Genomic DNA, 14,272 nt, shown 5'->3' on the forward strand with positions numbered 1-14,272 from the left:
ATTAATCAGACTCAAAATGAGTAATTACATGAAACAAAAAAAATAGCATGGGACTTGAAACTTTTTATTTGAAGATAAGAGATTTTGTTGAATAACATCAAATAAATTTAATTTGTTAATTTATCTGCATCTTCTAAAGTTTAATTATGTAACAATTTATAAGTTCGATTAGTATAACGATAACATGCAGAAGTCTGCAACATGTAACTTGTTATAGGTTAGTGTCTAAGGTTCAAGCGTTGCTAGCTTGTCGACACGTTGTTAAACTGATATAATTTTCAATGTTAAAATCAAAATTATCAATATAATCTATAGAATATTTAAATTAAACTACATGATAAATATTAAAAATATCTATATTGATAACTTTGATAGATAATTAATTAATCGCAAAACTCATATAAAGATAGAACAGATGATCAACTTATCATACTTACGAATATGAGAAAAAAAAGGGGAAAAGCTTGAACACGAAAAGAAAAACTCGATTATAATATTTTATTTAATAATTTTTTTTATGTTAAAATTTAGACTATTATTTTTTAGTTTAATTTTTTTTTAATTCTAAAAATAGTAAACTAAAACCTGAAATTCAAAGACGAAACCCAAAAGAATTCCCAAGAAATAGGGGCCCTTTGCACTGTCATCATCGTCGCTTTGCTTGTAAAAAAAAAAAAAACCGGTATTTCAAGAACAACCAAAACCCAAAAAAGGGCTTTCAAATATCACAGATTCAATCTCTACTTTACAAAACTAAGTGAAATGATTCACCTATTTCTCGATCCAGTGGTTTAATTAGCTTCAAATTTTCAAGATCTCTTACATTTCAGCTCATTCTGGTTTGTAACTTACCAACATTATCAACTTTTTTTGGTATTTTTTTTTGTTTATAAGGGGTTTACTTGATGTGGGGTTGTTCAAAATGTGTTCTTTTTTAGTTTTGGGTTGTTGGGGGTTCTTGATTTTTGGGTGTGAAGTTGTTAAAGTTTCTTGCTTTTTCATATTTTGGGTGGAATAATTGATAATGTACTTGAACTTTTTCTTAATGGGGGGAAATGGGAAAATGGGTGTTGATTGTTTCAGCATTGTTGTGTAGTCTGTGTGTGTGTGAGGTTTCTTGATTAGGCGTATCAAGTTTTGTTCTTTAATAAAAAATCTTGTTTGTTTTATTTAAATCTGGTTGAGTTTGTTGTCTGTTTGTATGTAGCTGCTCATTCTAGCGCAGTGTGTTTTGGGTGTTAATTGTTAAAGTTTCTTGCTTTTTCACATTTGGGATGGAAAAATGCACTTGAAAGTTTTCATTATTGTGCACTGTGCGGCGCGTGTGTGAGGTAGTGAGGTTTCTTATTTAGGGGTATCAAGTTTTGTTCTTTTAACCAAAATCTGCTTTGTTTTAGTTAAATCTGTTCTTATGGAGCTGTCTGTTCTGAGTAGTATTATTCTTTTAATTTTTCCTTATCCTTTAAATGACTTCATATAGAGCTAAATGGATATTGAGGATTATAGCTGACCCCGACATGCTTGGGATTATGTCACAGTAATTGTTGTTACTTCTTTCACGGAAGGATAAATATAATATTTGGAAGATGTTTCGTTTAAGTTGTTTTCTACCACTCGGTTATGGTGTTAATTTACTAACGAAATCTAGTTGATTGAACTATAAATTAGCTCCCACGATAGTTGGGAATGATATGAAGACTAACTTTTGCTGAGAATGCATGTTTTTGTGAGCTTTGTTGGTTTGAATCCAACATTTCAAGCTGAAGGTTTCTATCAATAGTTTAATTTGCTTAATCCACATTAAACTTTTCTCCATATAAGAAAATAATTCTAAGATGGTAATGATGTACTGTTTTTCTTAGTCTTCAATTTGACATTACGTGCAAGAGCACAAGTATCATAAATATTTTGATTGTGGATCCAAGATGGGTTTTTCAAACTAAAACCCACATTGCTAAAATTGGTAGCTTCACTATAATAACAATAAGAACTTCTTTCTGGGGTAAGTACAATAACCAAAAGAACTTTCTCTTCTGAAGTTAATAACCATAAGAATTTCTTTCCTTATTAGTGACGAATTGTCGATCTACTTATGTGATTGATTTTGAGATCCTTGGCAGTTGACATCCATAGTTCTTGATCCTTTAAAATGAGACAGAATAAGATTCTTGTGAAGATAGATAGACACTCATGAAGAAAGAAATATGATGTCTGATAGTGTTCATAACTCATTGTGAATCCTAATCCAAGGCAAAAGATTTCCTGTCCAGATGGAAATTGTCAGACAATTGAACAAAGGAATCTGTTCTAATGGAATAATATGTATAATCACACAGTTCCATGTGCAAAGCATTGTTTGGTCATTCAATGTCAGTGGACAAATAAAGATATGCATATATTGTTTTTATTTGACGAAAATAACATTTGTCTAATCTCATTGTAGTTGTGTACTGTCATCTCTATTTGCCTTTCGTTGCTTTTGGCTGAAGAATAGGCTTTAATGTAGTCATGCTAGTATATTTCATTCTAGTAGTTTGATCATCGCCTTTTCAGTTACCTAAAAGTGAAATGACTTATATAGTAACATATTCTTGTTTGTTTACTAGCAGTGCTCTCTGTAGTAATCCTGCAAAAGCATATATCAAGGTTATCATGAATCCAGAAGCCGCAACTGAAAATGGAGACTCAACCAGTTTAAACGAAATTCTTAACTTCAAAGGGGCTGCAGAAGGTAAACCACATCTGAAGTTTTTGGTATCCTCAGTCCTTTCCCTATATTATCCAACTATTGGAAAAACTAAATCTCAGTTCCAGAAGATTTAAATTGTTCCTGCCCGTTTTTCCTTTTCTTTTCCTTCCCTTACTATCTCTTTAGTTAGTTGGCTGAACACTGGAAATGTTAAAACAAGATGTAATAGTTTTACATCAGAGCTGCCTCACTTAAGGATCTCAAATTTGGTCTAGTTTACCTATTCAGGTTTTGTTTGAGCCCTTTTCCCAACTTCATAGCTTGTGTTTGTTAAATTTTCTAACAGTTATCATGTAGGAAATTTGAAGTCTATTTTGGCATTTCTGATTTCCTTAGTTCCTTTCATTAGACAGTTTCACCCTCATATATCTTTTCATTACTAACCATTGTTTTGTCCCTGTCACACCTTTGCCATGCCGTCAAAAACAATTCCACAACTTAGTCTGCACTTTACCAATTCAAGAACTTTATTACAACCAGATTGAGATTCATTACCTTTCCCCGGAATTTAAGGCCTAGTACTCCGTCTCTGCACAACATCCAACTATCTTTGAACAACTTTTTTTTTTTGCGTGGAAGTTTGCATAAAATAGTGCATCAGAAATATCTCTGTGTTGTGTCATGTATGGATTCTTTTAGAGCATTAGTCAATGGTAATCTTTCTGCAGTAGATTTACTTCTGTCCCTTACTTAGAGCTTTAATTTTCAGATAATCTTGCTGAGAGTAAATTGTTTGATGGAATCCAATCTAAGCACGGTTTGGCTGATATTCCAGCTGCTAAAATCTCAGAATTGATGAAACTAAACAGCTTAGAGGTAAAGCTGGAATGGGTCTTCAGCTTGGTGTTAACTCACTTTCTTTTATATTGTTTGTGCCGTCTTCGGATTTCCTTAGTTGAACTGACTTTTATCTTCAGAGTGCTTCCACTCATTCACTTTTCGGTGTTGTGAGTAATATTTTGGATGACAGCATTGAGAGAAAGAATGGGGATATACCTCAGGTATGGCAGATAAACTGAAAAGGGTGACAGGAAACTGAACAAATTTATTTCTGCTGGATCCCATTTGGTACTTAATGTACTTACTGATATCCTTTTACTACTTGTTAAGTGTGTGGCCTCCCTGGTGAAGTTAGTCGTACAAGAGATTGAAGAACGAGTTTCAAAACAAGCTGATAATTTGAGAAAGGTACAAGTGTTCCAATTATCAGTACTGATTAATGAACTTCATGCAAAGGGCTTACAAATTGCGGATCTCTTGGGGTATTGCAGCAAAATGGGTTGTATAAGTCTCGTGAGGAGAGATATCAATCAAGAGTTAAAGCACTCGAAACCCTTGCATTGGGGACCACTGAGGAACATGAGGTACTATAAGTATCACTATTGATAAAAAGATGTTTATTTCTTCTTCTTTTTCTATCCATTCTTTTGTTGAACTCTCGTTTCATACAATCTTCCAGGTTATCATGAAGAAGCTTCAACAGATAAAGGTGCATATATAAATTTATCAATAAGTTACTAATTTCTGACTTGTAAGAGCATGCTTTTTTTTCTCTTCACAAAGTTCGGGTGCTGAATATATTGGATGTTCTTACTGAATATGTACTATGAGCTTATTTCATACTAAGTCTGTGGAAACAGTGATAATATTGAGAGTTTTTGGGGGGTTTTGGCAATGCTCTGTTCTCCTGTATTACTTTTGGCACTAAAAACTACCTTAGTGATGTGTTAATACAATAGTATTTCATGGCTGCCAATGAGTTGGAATGTGGGAGATGCCTGCTTTAAGGTTAATGACTTCAATAGTCTTTCATAGCCTCCAATGAGTTGCCAAAGTTCTCTTGATTCTCTATTCTTGGTCACTTTGAGAGTTTCTCTACTGTTTCAGATATTCCTTCCCATATGAGTTTGGTCCATTGATTTGACAAGATTCTGGAATAAATTATCTGCATGATCGAATTATAGAAAAAACCTACTTGGGCTATCATGCTACCTGTTACTGGCTTGTTTAATCATTTCTGTTAGCATTGCTAAAGTATTTAGTAGTACTCGTGTACTCTTTTATTGGTTTGAGGTTAAGAAACTTCTCAGTTCATTTACTGTATGACTATCTCTCAATCAACGTGCTCACAGTATATTTCTTTTATTATTTCCTACCTGGTGTCCAAAACCCACAAAGAGGCCCGACTACATCCAGATTTGCTCTGGAAGTCCCACACTTAATAAAGGCACTCTATACCTAAGATTCGAACCCGAGACCTTTGGTTAAGGAGGAAGGAGTACTTACCACTCCACCCCAACGTTTCACTATATCAGTTACAAATAATGATGTATTTAGTACTCCTTTGCCTTTTACATGACTCAGTTGCTAATGCGGAGTCAAATAGTTTTATTATGATTCTCTTTAACAATTTGTATTAATAATTTGATTTTAGAATGTGTGATAGTGCTTTCTACATTAGGTTCTAGATATAATGAGTTTGGTGAACACAATGAATGTCTAGAGGAAATAAACCCAAACATTAGATCAAACTTAGAGGCTCAAACTTTGTCATTTTTTTTTTGCGATGGGGGATTAATTCACCGATGCATTATATGATAGAACTTTTCTCCCTTGTTTCACTTGTTTATTGTTGTGACAGTTAATTAGCATGCCTGATACAGCAACACGTTGAATTGACAATGTAGCAATGTTGTCATGTGGTTCTGTTTTACTGTAGATGTAGTCCAACTAACTTCTCTTTTATAGATAGAGAAGGCCAAAATGGAAGAGAAAGAAAAACTTCAAGAACAAGATTTAATCAGGTTAATGGAAGATAATGATCACTATAAGATGCAAATATCCTCATTGGATACTGAGCTTGAATCATCCAAACACGCACATGAAAAAGATCGATTACAACTGGTAGCACAACTGGAGCAAACTCGAGTTGAGTCAGAGAACAAGATACTGGAACTTCAATGTCTACTGAGTGAATCAACCAAGAAAGTACAAGAACTTGAGGCCTTTTCAGAATCCAAGTTGGTGAAATTGAAAAGGAGAGAGCTTGGTTACAAACACTTCATAGACTCTCATTATGGATCTCTGCAGGTTTGCATCTGAATTTACTCTTAACAGCTCATACTACAAGTTATTAGGAATATGACATTCTTAAAAATTCAGGAATTGAGGATATCATCTGAGTCTATAAGGCAGGAGGTGATGAGGACCAAGGAGATTTACGTCGAGGAACTTAGCCACTTTGGTCAGGACGAGAGCTGAATGCTATGATTACATCTGTACTTCTTCATCCGGAAATCTTATCTCTAAGCACGTATTCTTGATTAACAGGGTTCAATCTTAAGGGGTTGGTTGATGCCGCTCAGAATTATCACACAGTTCTTGAAGAAAATAGGAAGTTGTACAACCAAGTTCAAGATTTGAAAGGTTAGTCAGATGGAATGTGAAAAACATAGTTATTTAAGTGCAGCATGGTGTTTCCCTAACTTAATGTCATTTTGTGATAGGTAACATTAGAGTTTACTGTAGGATAAGGCCATTCCTTCCTGGTCAAAGCCAAAAATTGACAACCATAGAGTACATTGGTGAGAATGGTGAACTGGTTGTTACTAATCCTTCAAAACTGGGGAAAGATAGTCACCGTCTTTTCAAATTCAACAAGGTCTTTGCACCTGCTGTTACTCAAGGTTTGATAAATTTGTTTATCAGCTTGATATTCAGATTAAGTACCTAATATAGAAACATCCTTTACTTTCATCTTGAAGGAGAATAAAAGAAAGACATTACCTTTTTAAAATGCTTGCCGTTTTCTAACTCTAGCATATTTCAGAGGAGGTGTTTCGAGACACTCAGCCATTAATCAGGTCTGTTTTGGATGGGTACAATGTCTGCATCTTTGCTTATGGTCAGACTGGTTCCGGAAAAACATATACCATGGTATGCCCATCTTTAGAAAATTTGTTTAGTAGATACCAATGGCTATTCACTTCTACTTATCCTAGTCCATTTTGATCGCCTTCAGAGTGGGCCCAGCATGTCATCCGTGGAGAATTGGGGGGTCAACTACCGAGCTCTGAATGATCTATTCAACATCTCCCAGAGTAGGAAAAGTTCCATTGCATATGAAGTTGGTGTTCAAATGGTTGAGATATACAATGAGCAAGTGCGAGACTTGCTCTGCAGTGATACTTCTCAGAAACGATATCCTTGTTAAAAAAAATCTATTTGTGTTTTTGATACATTGGCTGTTTTCATTTTCTTTGTTCATGTTATACATATTTATTTCCGTGGATCATTAGTGCTATATTTTTAAGTTTTCATTTTCAATAGTTAGTGGAAATGTCAGAAATATGTATGCCATGTATTTCCTGATGTTTTCTTTAACTTGCGCACACTTGGGATTTGGAGTACTACTCAACCCAATGGATTAGCTGTCCCTGATGCTAGCATGCATCCAGTCAAATCAACTGCAAATGTCTTAGAATTAATGAATATTGGCCTAATGAATAGAGCTGTTGGCGCTACTGCTTTAAATGAAAGAAGCAGTCGGTCACATAGGTCATCTCTTATACTATCACTTTTTATCTCAATTCTGAACTTTTTTTCTGTTTGTGCATCATGCTTATTTAACTCATTATGATGCAGTATCCTCACCGTTCACGTGCGTGGTATAGACTTGGAAACAAATGATATTCTACGAGGTTGCCTACATTTGGTAGATTTGGCTGGCAGTGAAAGGGTAGATCGCTCTGAAGCCAGAGGGGATCGTTTGCGAGAAGCACAACATATAAACAAATCATTATCTGCTCTTGGGGATGTGATATTTGCATTGGCACAAAAAAGTTCTCATGTGCCATATAGAAATAGCAAACTAACACAAGTTCTTCAAAGCTCTCTTGGTAGTTAAAAACATTTTCTGTGTTGATTCAAATTTAAATATATTGTTTTACTCTGTAAATGAGTTTTACTTCTCTTTCCTATTAAGCCTTTATTTATTTTATTTCACTCATCTCATGTTACAGGAGGCCAGGCAAAGACACTTATGTTTGTACAGCTCAATCCTGACGTAGAATCCTACTCAGAAACCATTAGCACCCTGAAGTTTGCTGAGAGGGTGTCTGGAGTGGAGTTGGGTGCAGCTCGGAATAATAAAGAGGGCCGGGGTGTTAAAGAGCTTATGGATCAGGTACCTCACAACACGTTCTAGTAAATATCAATAACTCAGTAGATAATATTCTTCTAGTTGCTCTTACTTTTTCTCATTGCTTGCATCTACATCTGTACTGTCTACTTATTTTTTGTGAATCCGAAATCACACTTGTGCATCTATGATTAAGACCCGTTTTAATACTATCTTGTACGCTTAGCTCTTCTCTAGAGTACACTAGATTTATGATGGTTGCAATGTTCCTATTTTCTTTGCTATGGTCATGTACAAAGTATTGCTGGTAAATTTTCAGGTAGCTAATTTAAAGGACACAATTGCCAAGAAGGATGAAGAAATTGGGCGGCTGCGGGTTCCCAAAACCAGTGGCAACGGTGAGAGGCGTAGTGTGAGCTCAACCAGGCATAGCTCTGCCTCTCCAAGAAGGCAATCTTTAGGCGGTCCACGAACAAACCAAATTTCTGGAGAGAGAAGCTCAAAACCTACTCAGAAAGCTGCTTCTGACGTGGACAATAGTTCTGAATACAGCGACAGACAATCTGACACTGGTTCTCAGCAATCAATGGATGACTTTAGGCATCACAGAGATTTCTTTAGACAATCCAGGCTTGCTGTAGTAGATGCTGATCTAAATCTGGGTGAAGACACTGATTCAAGGGCTACTGCGAGAGGAAGTCAAAATCCTAACGAAGACGTGGTGCTCATCGGGTTTGATGATGCAGATTCTGAAGAGAGATTAAGTGACATATCCGATGGTGTACTTTCAATGGGAACTGAGACTGATGGTTCAATCAATAGTATTGTAGAGTACACTCTTTTCCCAGAAACTACAAAGCCACCTTCAGAGACCCCTGAGAAGTGAGTATTCTACAAATATGACATCTCTGATTATCATTTTGTCCAGTCTTGCCTTACAATTAGATAACTTTTTTCTTGAATGTTGATTCACTTATGGAATCTCTAATTCCCATTCCCCGTGATGACCTCAGGTTGATTTATCAGCATATCTTGTATCTTTATGTTAAAAATTTGCTTTACCTGCCTTTGTATTAACATTTCTCCTTATTTCTTTTTTCTTTTCTCATATCTTGATCCATATTTTGTCTTCACAGAAAATCAACATCAGGTTACATTCTGAATGAGCATTTCTTATAGTTTAAAGTCACAATTCCTTTTTCCAGTTTAAATGTACTTCATGACTATTAGATCACATCTCTTCTTAGTACAGTATTTTGTCGAAGATAGCTTATAGTTGTTTGGGAAAAGCAGAATGCTAAGTTTTCCTGCTGAACTTGTTGTTAAAGACACCCAAGGCTCTCATCAAATTTAAAATGACTTACTTATCTCTTTGCTGGTGAATGATTCAGTCCCTCTATACCTGCTAAACTTCCACGGCTCACACAAAAGACGGTGCAAACAGGATCTTCTCGGATGTCACTGCAGAAGAGCACCCCTAAAGTCCCGAGTATGTGATTCTCATATGTTCTTGGTTTTTGCCTTTATTTTCCTTCTTTGTTAATGCTCTCAAGTTAGAGAAGAGAAACGACAATCATTCCAACTTTTTCTTTTTCCTTTTTATGCTTCTCAGGTTCTAAAAAACCTCCTTCCGGAAACACTTCTGCAGTTAGGTCTTCCAAAAGATGGCAATAGTACAGAAGTAAAATTGTGGAAGAGGACAGACATTTGACGATCCTTCTTTGTAGATTAGACTGTAGACACGATTGTTGTGTCATCTTCCATTGTTGTGGAAGATGTGTAGGAACTTCAGCTTGTAGCAAACTGCACTGATCAGATTGAATTTCTTTAGGTGTATTTGCTCCCCGCCTCCCCCTACTCGAAGTGAAGGAGGAAAGGACGGCGGCGTGGGGTTTGACATTGTGTAGTGTGTACATGTAGCTCTATTTAAGAACTTGCTGATGCATTTTTAGGCTATGAAATAGTGCTGACTGGTAACTTCTGTTTGATTATGATGCTTATTGTGAAAGGAAGATCATGCTTGACTTTGATTATTGTTTTGAGCACTTGCTAAAGAGCTGGAAAAGAAATCACTCATATCCAAACTGGCTTTCTTGTGGTTGCTCTCTTTATGCCTAAGCCTCAGTAGAGTAGATAGAGTTACTCGATATCTCTATTGATGAGAAATAGCATGCATTAAAAAAAGGAAAAAATGACAAATATACCCTCGAATTATCGTAAATGGTATGCCGATACCCTCCGTTATACTTTTGAGACATTGGTGCCCCTGTCGTCCAAAAACTAGAGCATATATGCCCTTCACTCTAACGGAAGACTAAATAGGGACATATGACACAATCTTATCCGTTGTTCCAATATTTAATAAATGTCGGTCGGTGGATAAGATTATGACACGTGTATGTCCGTTTGAATAAATGGTATATATACTCTAGTTTTTGGACAGTAGGGGCACCAATGTCCAAAAGTATGATAGAGGGTATCTGCATACCATTTACGATAGTTCAGAGGTATATTTGTCCTTTTTCCTTTAAAAAGCAAACTAGCTTGAACACGACTATTATATAAAAGGGAAAAAGGACAAATATACCCTCGAAATATCGTAAATGGTATGTAGATACCCTTCGTCATACTTTTGGGACATTGGTGCCCCTGCAGTCAAAAAACTAGAGCATATATACCCTTTATACTAACGGACATACACGTGTTATAATCTTATCCACCGACCGACATTTATTAGATATTGGATCGACGGATAAGATTGCGCCATGTGTCCCTATTTAGTCTTCCGTTAGAGTGAAGGACATATATGCTATAGTTTTTGGATGGCAGGGGCACCAATGTCCCAAAAATATGACGGAGGGTATCTGCATACCATTTACGATAGTTCAGGGGTATATTTGTCATTTTTCCCTTATATAAAATGCTCTCAATGCCCATACTATCATGGATAGGTCTTCCACTATGTAATGCTTTCCTTATTTTTACTATGTCCTCTTTGATTTTGTATTTTTTCTTTTTCTACTGGCTTTGATATGCATAGATTAAAATTAAGAGAGGAGAAATTGTGCAAATTGGAAAATTAAATTACTCTACTTAATATACTCAATTAAGTACAGATATCTCAAAAAATGATTGACTTAGTATGGATTTTGAAAGAAGTTTTGAAACAAGTAAAATCAAAACTTAAGATCAACAATATTTCAAAATAATAATAATTAATTTACTATAAAGAGAGACTAATTACAAAAAAATAATCGGCAACTTGACATTTCAAAAAGTTAGGGGGGAAAACTTCAAATAAAATAGATACATATCTACACTAATATAAAACTCCGAACCTCTGATGAAATGTTAGCTCAATTTTTTTTAATATATAAGTACGTTCCATGATGAATAAAATTATATAAAAATTAATCATTAAAAAATTCATTATTTGAAATTATTTAATTTGATACAAAATTATTTTCTTTGGTTATTTCTCAAATTACAAGTTATTACTACTTAGTGCTTACTATGGAAATGAACAGAATTGATGATAACAATGCTTTATTTAGTAAACAAGTCTGGGTGGTGTAGTCGGTTATCACGCTAGTCTCACACACTAGAGGTCCCCGGTTCGAACCCGGGCTCAGACATCTTTTTTTCAAGTTCGATAAATGTCGTTTTTTATTATTTTGATGAGAATCACATAACTAATATCAAAAGCTCAAGTTCGATAACTGTTGTTTTTTATTTTGATGAGAATCACATAACTAATATCGAGAAAAATCCTACTAAGATATGAAGTTCGATAAGTGTTGTTTTTTAGTTCGATGAGAATCACATAACTAATATCAGAAGCTCCTACTAAGATGTGAAGTTCAATAAGTAATTTTTTTTTTAAGTTTGATAAATGTCATTTTTTAGTTTGATGAGAATCACATAACTAAAGTCTAAAGCTCCTACTAAGATGAAAATTCGATAAATGTCGTTTTTTACGATCGAAAGCTTCTATTAAGATGAGAATCGCAAAAATAGAACGTAAACATTCAAGTAGAAACGAGGAAATATGAACATATCATAAGCTTATAACACTCTAATCCTATGTCAAAACTCATACATGATTGATGAGAATCACATAACTAAAGTCGAAAGCTCCTACTAAGATGAGAAGTTCGATAAATGTCGTTTCTTAGTTCAATGAGAGTCACATAACTAAAATCGAAAGCTCCTACTAAGATGAGAAGTTCGATAAACAACATAAACTTTCAAGTATAAAGGAGGAAATATGAACATATCATCATAACCTTATAACACTCTAATTCTACGTCAAAACTCATACATGATTGATGCAACCTTTTTGTTCTTGCTCTTCTATATTCTTACAAATCTCCAATCCCTTTGTTTCTGGCAGAAAAACAACCAAACACCCTGCAGTTGCTGTCATAATACCAAGAACCAAATAAGCTAAAATCTTGTTGTTACTATCTCCTCCTGCATCAACCAAAACCGGGCTCACCACGCCCCCGAGCACCACTGCCTGCCATACAATTGACACTGCTGCATTCCTTATACTAGTAGGGAACAGCTCTGAAGTATATATCAGCAACAGATCAAATGCAGTACAAGCACTGAAAAATGAAGTTAACTCCAACACCATCTGTAAAACCTTTCGTTCACTCGCGATCATACATGACATACCACAAACACCAGATAGAACACTTAGTCCAACTAATGTACTTCTCCTCTTGCATTTTTCAACCAAGAAAAAGACTATCAAGAATGATGGTAACTCTAGTAATGCGTTTAGTCCTGTACTCAAGTAGAGATTTAAGCTAAAGTTTCCATTTCCTAGTCCTAATGGCATGCCATAGTACATCAATCCAATGCCAAAACCAGCTGCTACAGCTAGTAATAACTGCCCAAGAATCGATTTTTTCCTCAACAAAATCTTGATCAGAGGTGGATCAGAACAACTCATAGTAGTAAAACTCAACTTGTTATGATCAAGATTGGAACTTTCGTTCTTCAAATGAGATGTGTTGAGAACTGCATAAGCCTCTATAACTTTCCCTTTTGACAGAAGCCATATTGGAGACTCATAAACACAAAATTGCATCAACAAACAATAAACTATAGCAGGAAGAGACGTCGAAAGATAAAGTACCCTCCATGAGTAATCCTTACTAAAATAAGCCAAACATGGTAATGACACAAATCCAAATGTAGACATAAAGAACCCTATAGTTCCAACTTTTCCTTGATATCTTTTACCAACACTCTCAGAACACAACACAAGTACAGAGGAACCAATCGCAGCGCGACCATATCCACTTACAAATCTCAAGGCAGAGTACATCCAAACATTGTTACAGAAAGCAATGAAGATTGAAGCTATAGACATAATCAAACACCCGAAAAACAACATGGTTTTTCGACCAATCGAGTCACCTAACACACCAAGAACAAGGCCACCAAGCAAGCACCCCATGAAAAAAGATGAAGCAGGAAGACCTTGTAATATAGAACTAGTAAAACAATGAAGTGACCATTCAGACACAATGGATGTGTGAACAGGCTTATCCCAATTCCATTCTGTTAAAGAAAGTTGACACACATTTGACATTGAATTACAACTTGTGTTAGTACTAACACAATGCCATGATGGGATTGCATCAGTAAAAATTGTGATGAATGTTTGTTGAGCTTCAAAGAAACAAGCTAGAGAAACAAGTATGACTTGCAAGATTTGTGGCCATGCAATTTTTCCATTACAAGTATCAAAAAATGGCTCTATGATTTGTTCAAGTGAAGAAAAATGATCATTTAGATTTGGGAATTCTTGATCTTGATGATTTGAGAGTAAAGGAGTTGTTGAATTAGCCATTAGAATTTGGGATGTGGATATTGACTTCTTCCTTCTAGTCATATTTATACAAGTAGTAACACATTATTCCCGAGTCGAGGGTAACGTCTGCGTTTACTCTACTTTTCAGACTCCACTTGTGGCCACCTCTCCCCAGACTCCACTTATAGAATTACATGAGATATGTTATTGTACATTATTTCGATTTCCACAAAATAATTATGTTATGAGTGGCTTGATTGTTATGAAAAATGCATTGTATTGTTTATTGCATTATTTCTAAATATAAAAGAAATGTCTATTTTCCTTATAGATACTAGCCTAAAATGAAAATAATATTTTATAATTAATATAGATTCTAAACTTTGAAGAAAAACAAATTTTCTTTAGAATATTCCTAAACTAAAAAATATTTCTATTTTTAATAATTAATGTAGATCATAGCCCAAAAGGATTAGTATAAAATATTTTTAAATATATATTTCTAACGTTAATTATGTATATGTCTTTTATAACGTTAATACATAGAACTTAAACT

The 14,272-nt window shown here is 35.0% G+C and overlaps 2 protein-coding genes and 1 non-coding gene across 4 annotated transcripts; 2 read left to right on the forward strand and 1 right to left on the reverse strand.

Moving 5' to 3' along the window:
* The first annotated feature begins 612 nt into the window (after positions 1-612).
* LOC102598351 (kinesin KP1) lies at positions 613-9,919 on the forward strand. Of its 2 annotated transcripts, none has more exons than XM_015307146.1 (19): positions 613-839; positions 2,607-2,731; positions 3,459-3,565; positions 3,667-3,750; positions 3,860-3,937; positions 4,021-4,113; positions 4,209-4,238; positions 5,498-5,839; positions 5,912-5,993; positions 6,080-6,175; positions 6,256-6,435; positions 6,579-6,685; positions 6,771-6,949; positions 7,142-7,306; positions 7,394-7,647; positions 7,771-7,934; positions 8,209-8,771; positions 9,281-9,378; positions 9,502-9,919. In XM_015307146.1, exons 2-19 carry the CDS (start codon positions 2,653-2,655, stop codon positions 9,561-9,563), a joined length of 2,763 nt encoding a protein of 920 aa, XP_015162632.1. In that variant the 5' UTR covers positions 613-839; positions 2,607-2,652; the 3' UTR covers positions 9,564-9,919. The 2 variants fall into 2 exon arrangements, with proteins under 2 accessions (XP_015162632.1, XP_006343979.1); XM_006343917.2 differs by having other exon boundaries at positions 2,610-2,731.
* A 1,531-nt stretch (positions 9,920-11,450) lies between these two features.
* Positions 11,451-11,524, forward strand: TRNAV-CAC (transfer RNA valine (anticodon CAC)). Its single transcript has one exon. It is a non-coding gene; the product is annotated as a tRNA-Val (tRNA).
* A 680-nt stretch (positions 11,525-12,204) lies between these two features.
* Positions 12,205-13,755, reverse strand: LOC107059968 (organic cation/carnitine transporter 3-like). Its single transcript, XM_015307099.1, has one exon. The coding sequence runs from the start codon at positions 13,753-13,755 to the stop codon at positions 12,205-12,207; it is 1,551 nt and encodes a 516-aa protein (XP_015162585.1).
* Positions 13,756-14,272: the final 517 nt, after the last annotated feature.

This window comes from Solanum tuberosum, unplaced genomic scaffold, assembly GCF_000226075.1.
Source record: "Solanum tuberosum cultivar DM 1-3 516 R44 unplaced genomic scaffold, SolTub_3.0 scf00048, whole genome shotgun sequence".
Taxonomy (NCBI): Eukaryota; Viridiplantae; Streptophyta; class Magnoliopsida; order Solanales; family Solanaceae; genus Solanum; species Solanum tuberosum.

Bases quoted from the DNA above. Each gene is read 5' to 3' on its own strand.
- LOC102598351 (XM_015307146.1), top strand. From the start codon at position 2,653: ATGAATCCAGAAGCCGCAACTGAAAATGGAGACTCAACCAGTTTAAAC. The intron at 3,938-4,020 runs GTACAAGTGTTC...GGGGTATTGCAG, and splicing joins AAGCTGATAATTTGAGAAAG to CAAAATGGGTTGTATAAGTC. The intron at 4,114-4,208 runs GTACTATAAGTA...ACAATCTTCCAG, and splicing joins GGACCACTGAGGAACATGAG to GTTATCATGAAGAAGCTTCA.
- LOC107059968 (XM_015307099.1), bottom strand. From the start codon at position 13,755: ATGGCTAATTCAACAACTCCTTTACTCTCAAATCATCAAGATCAAGAA.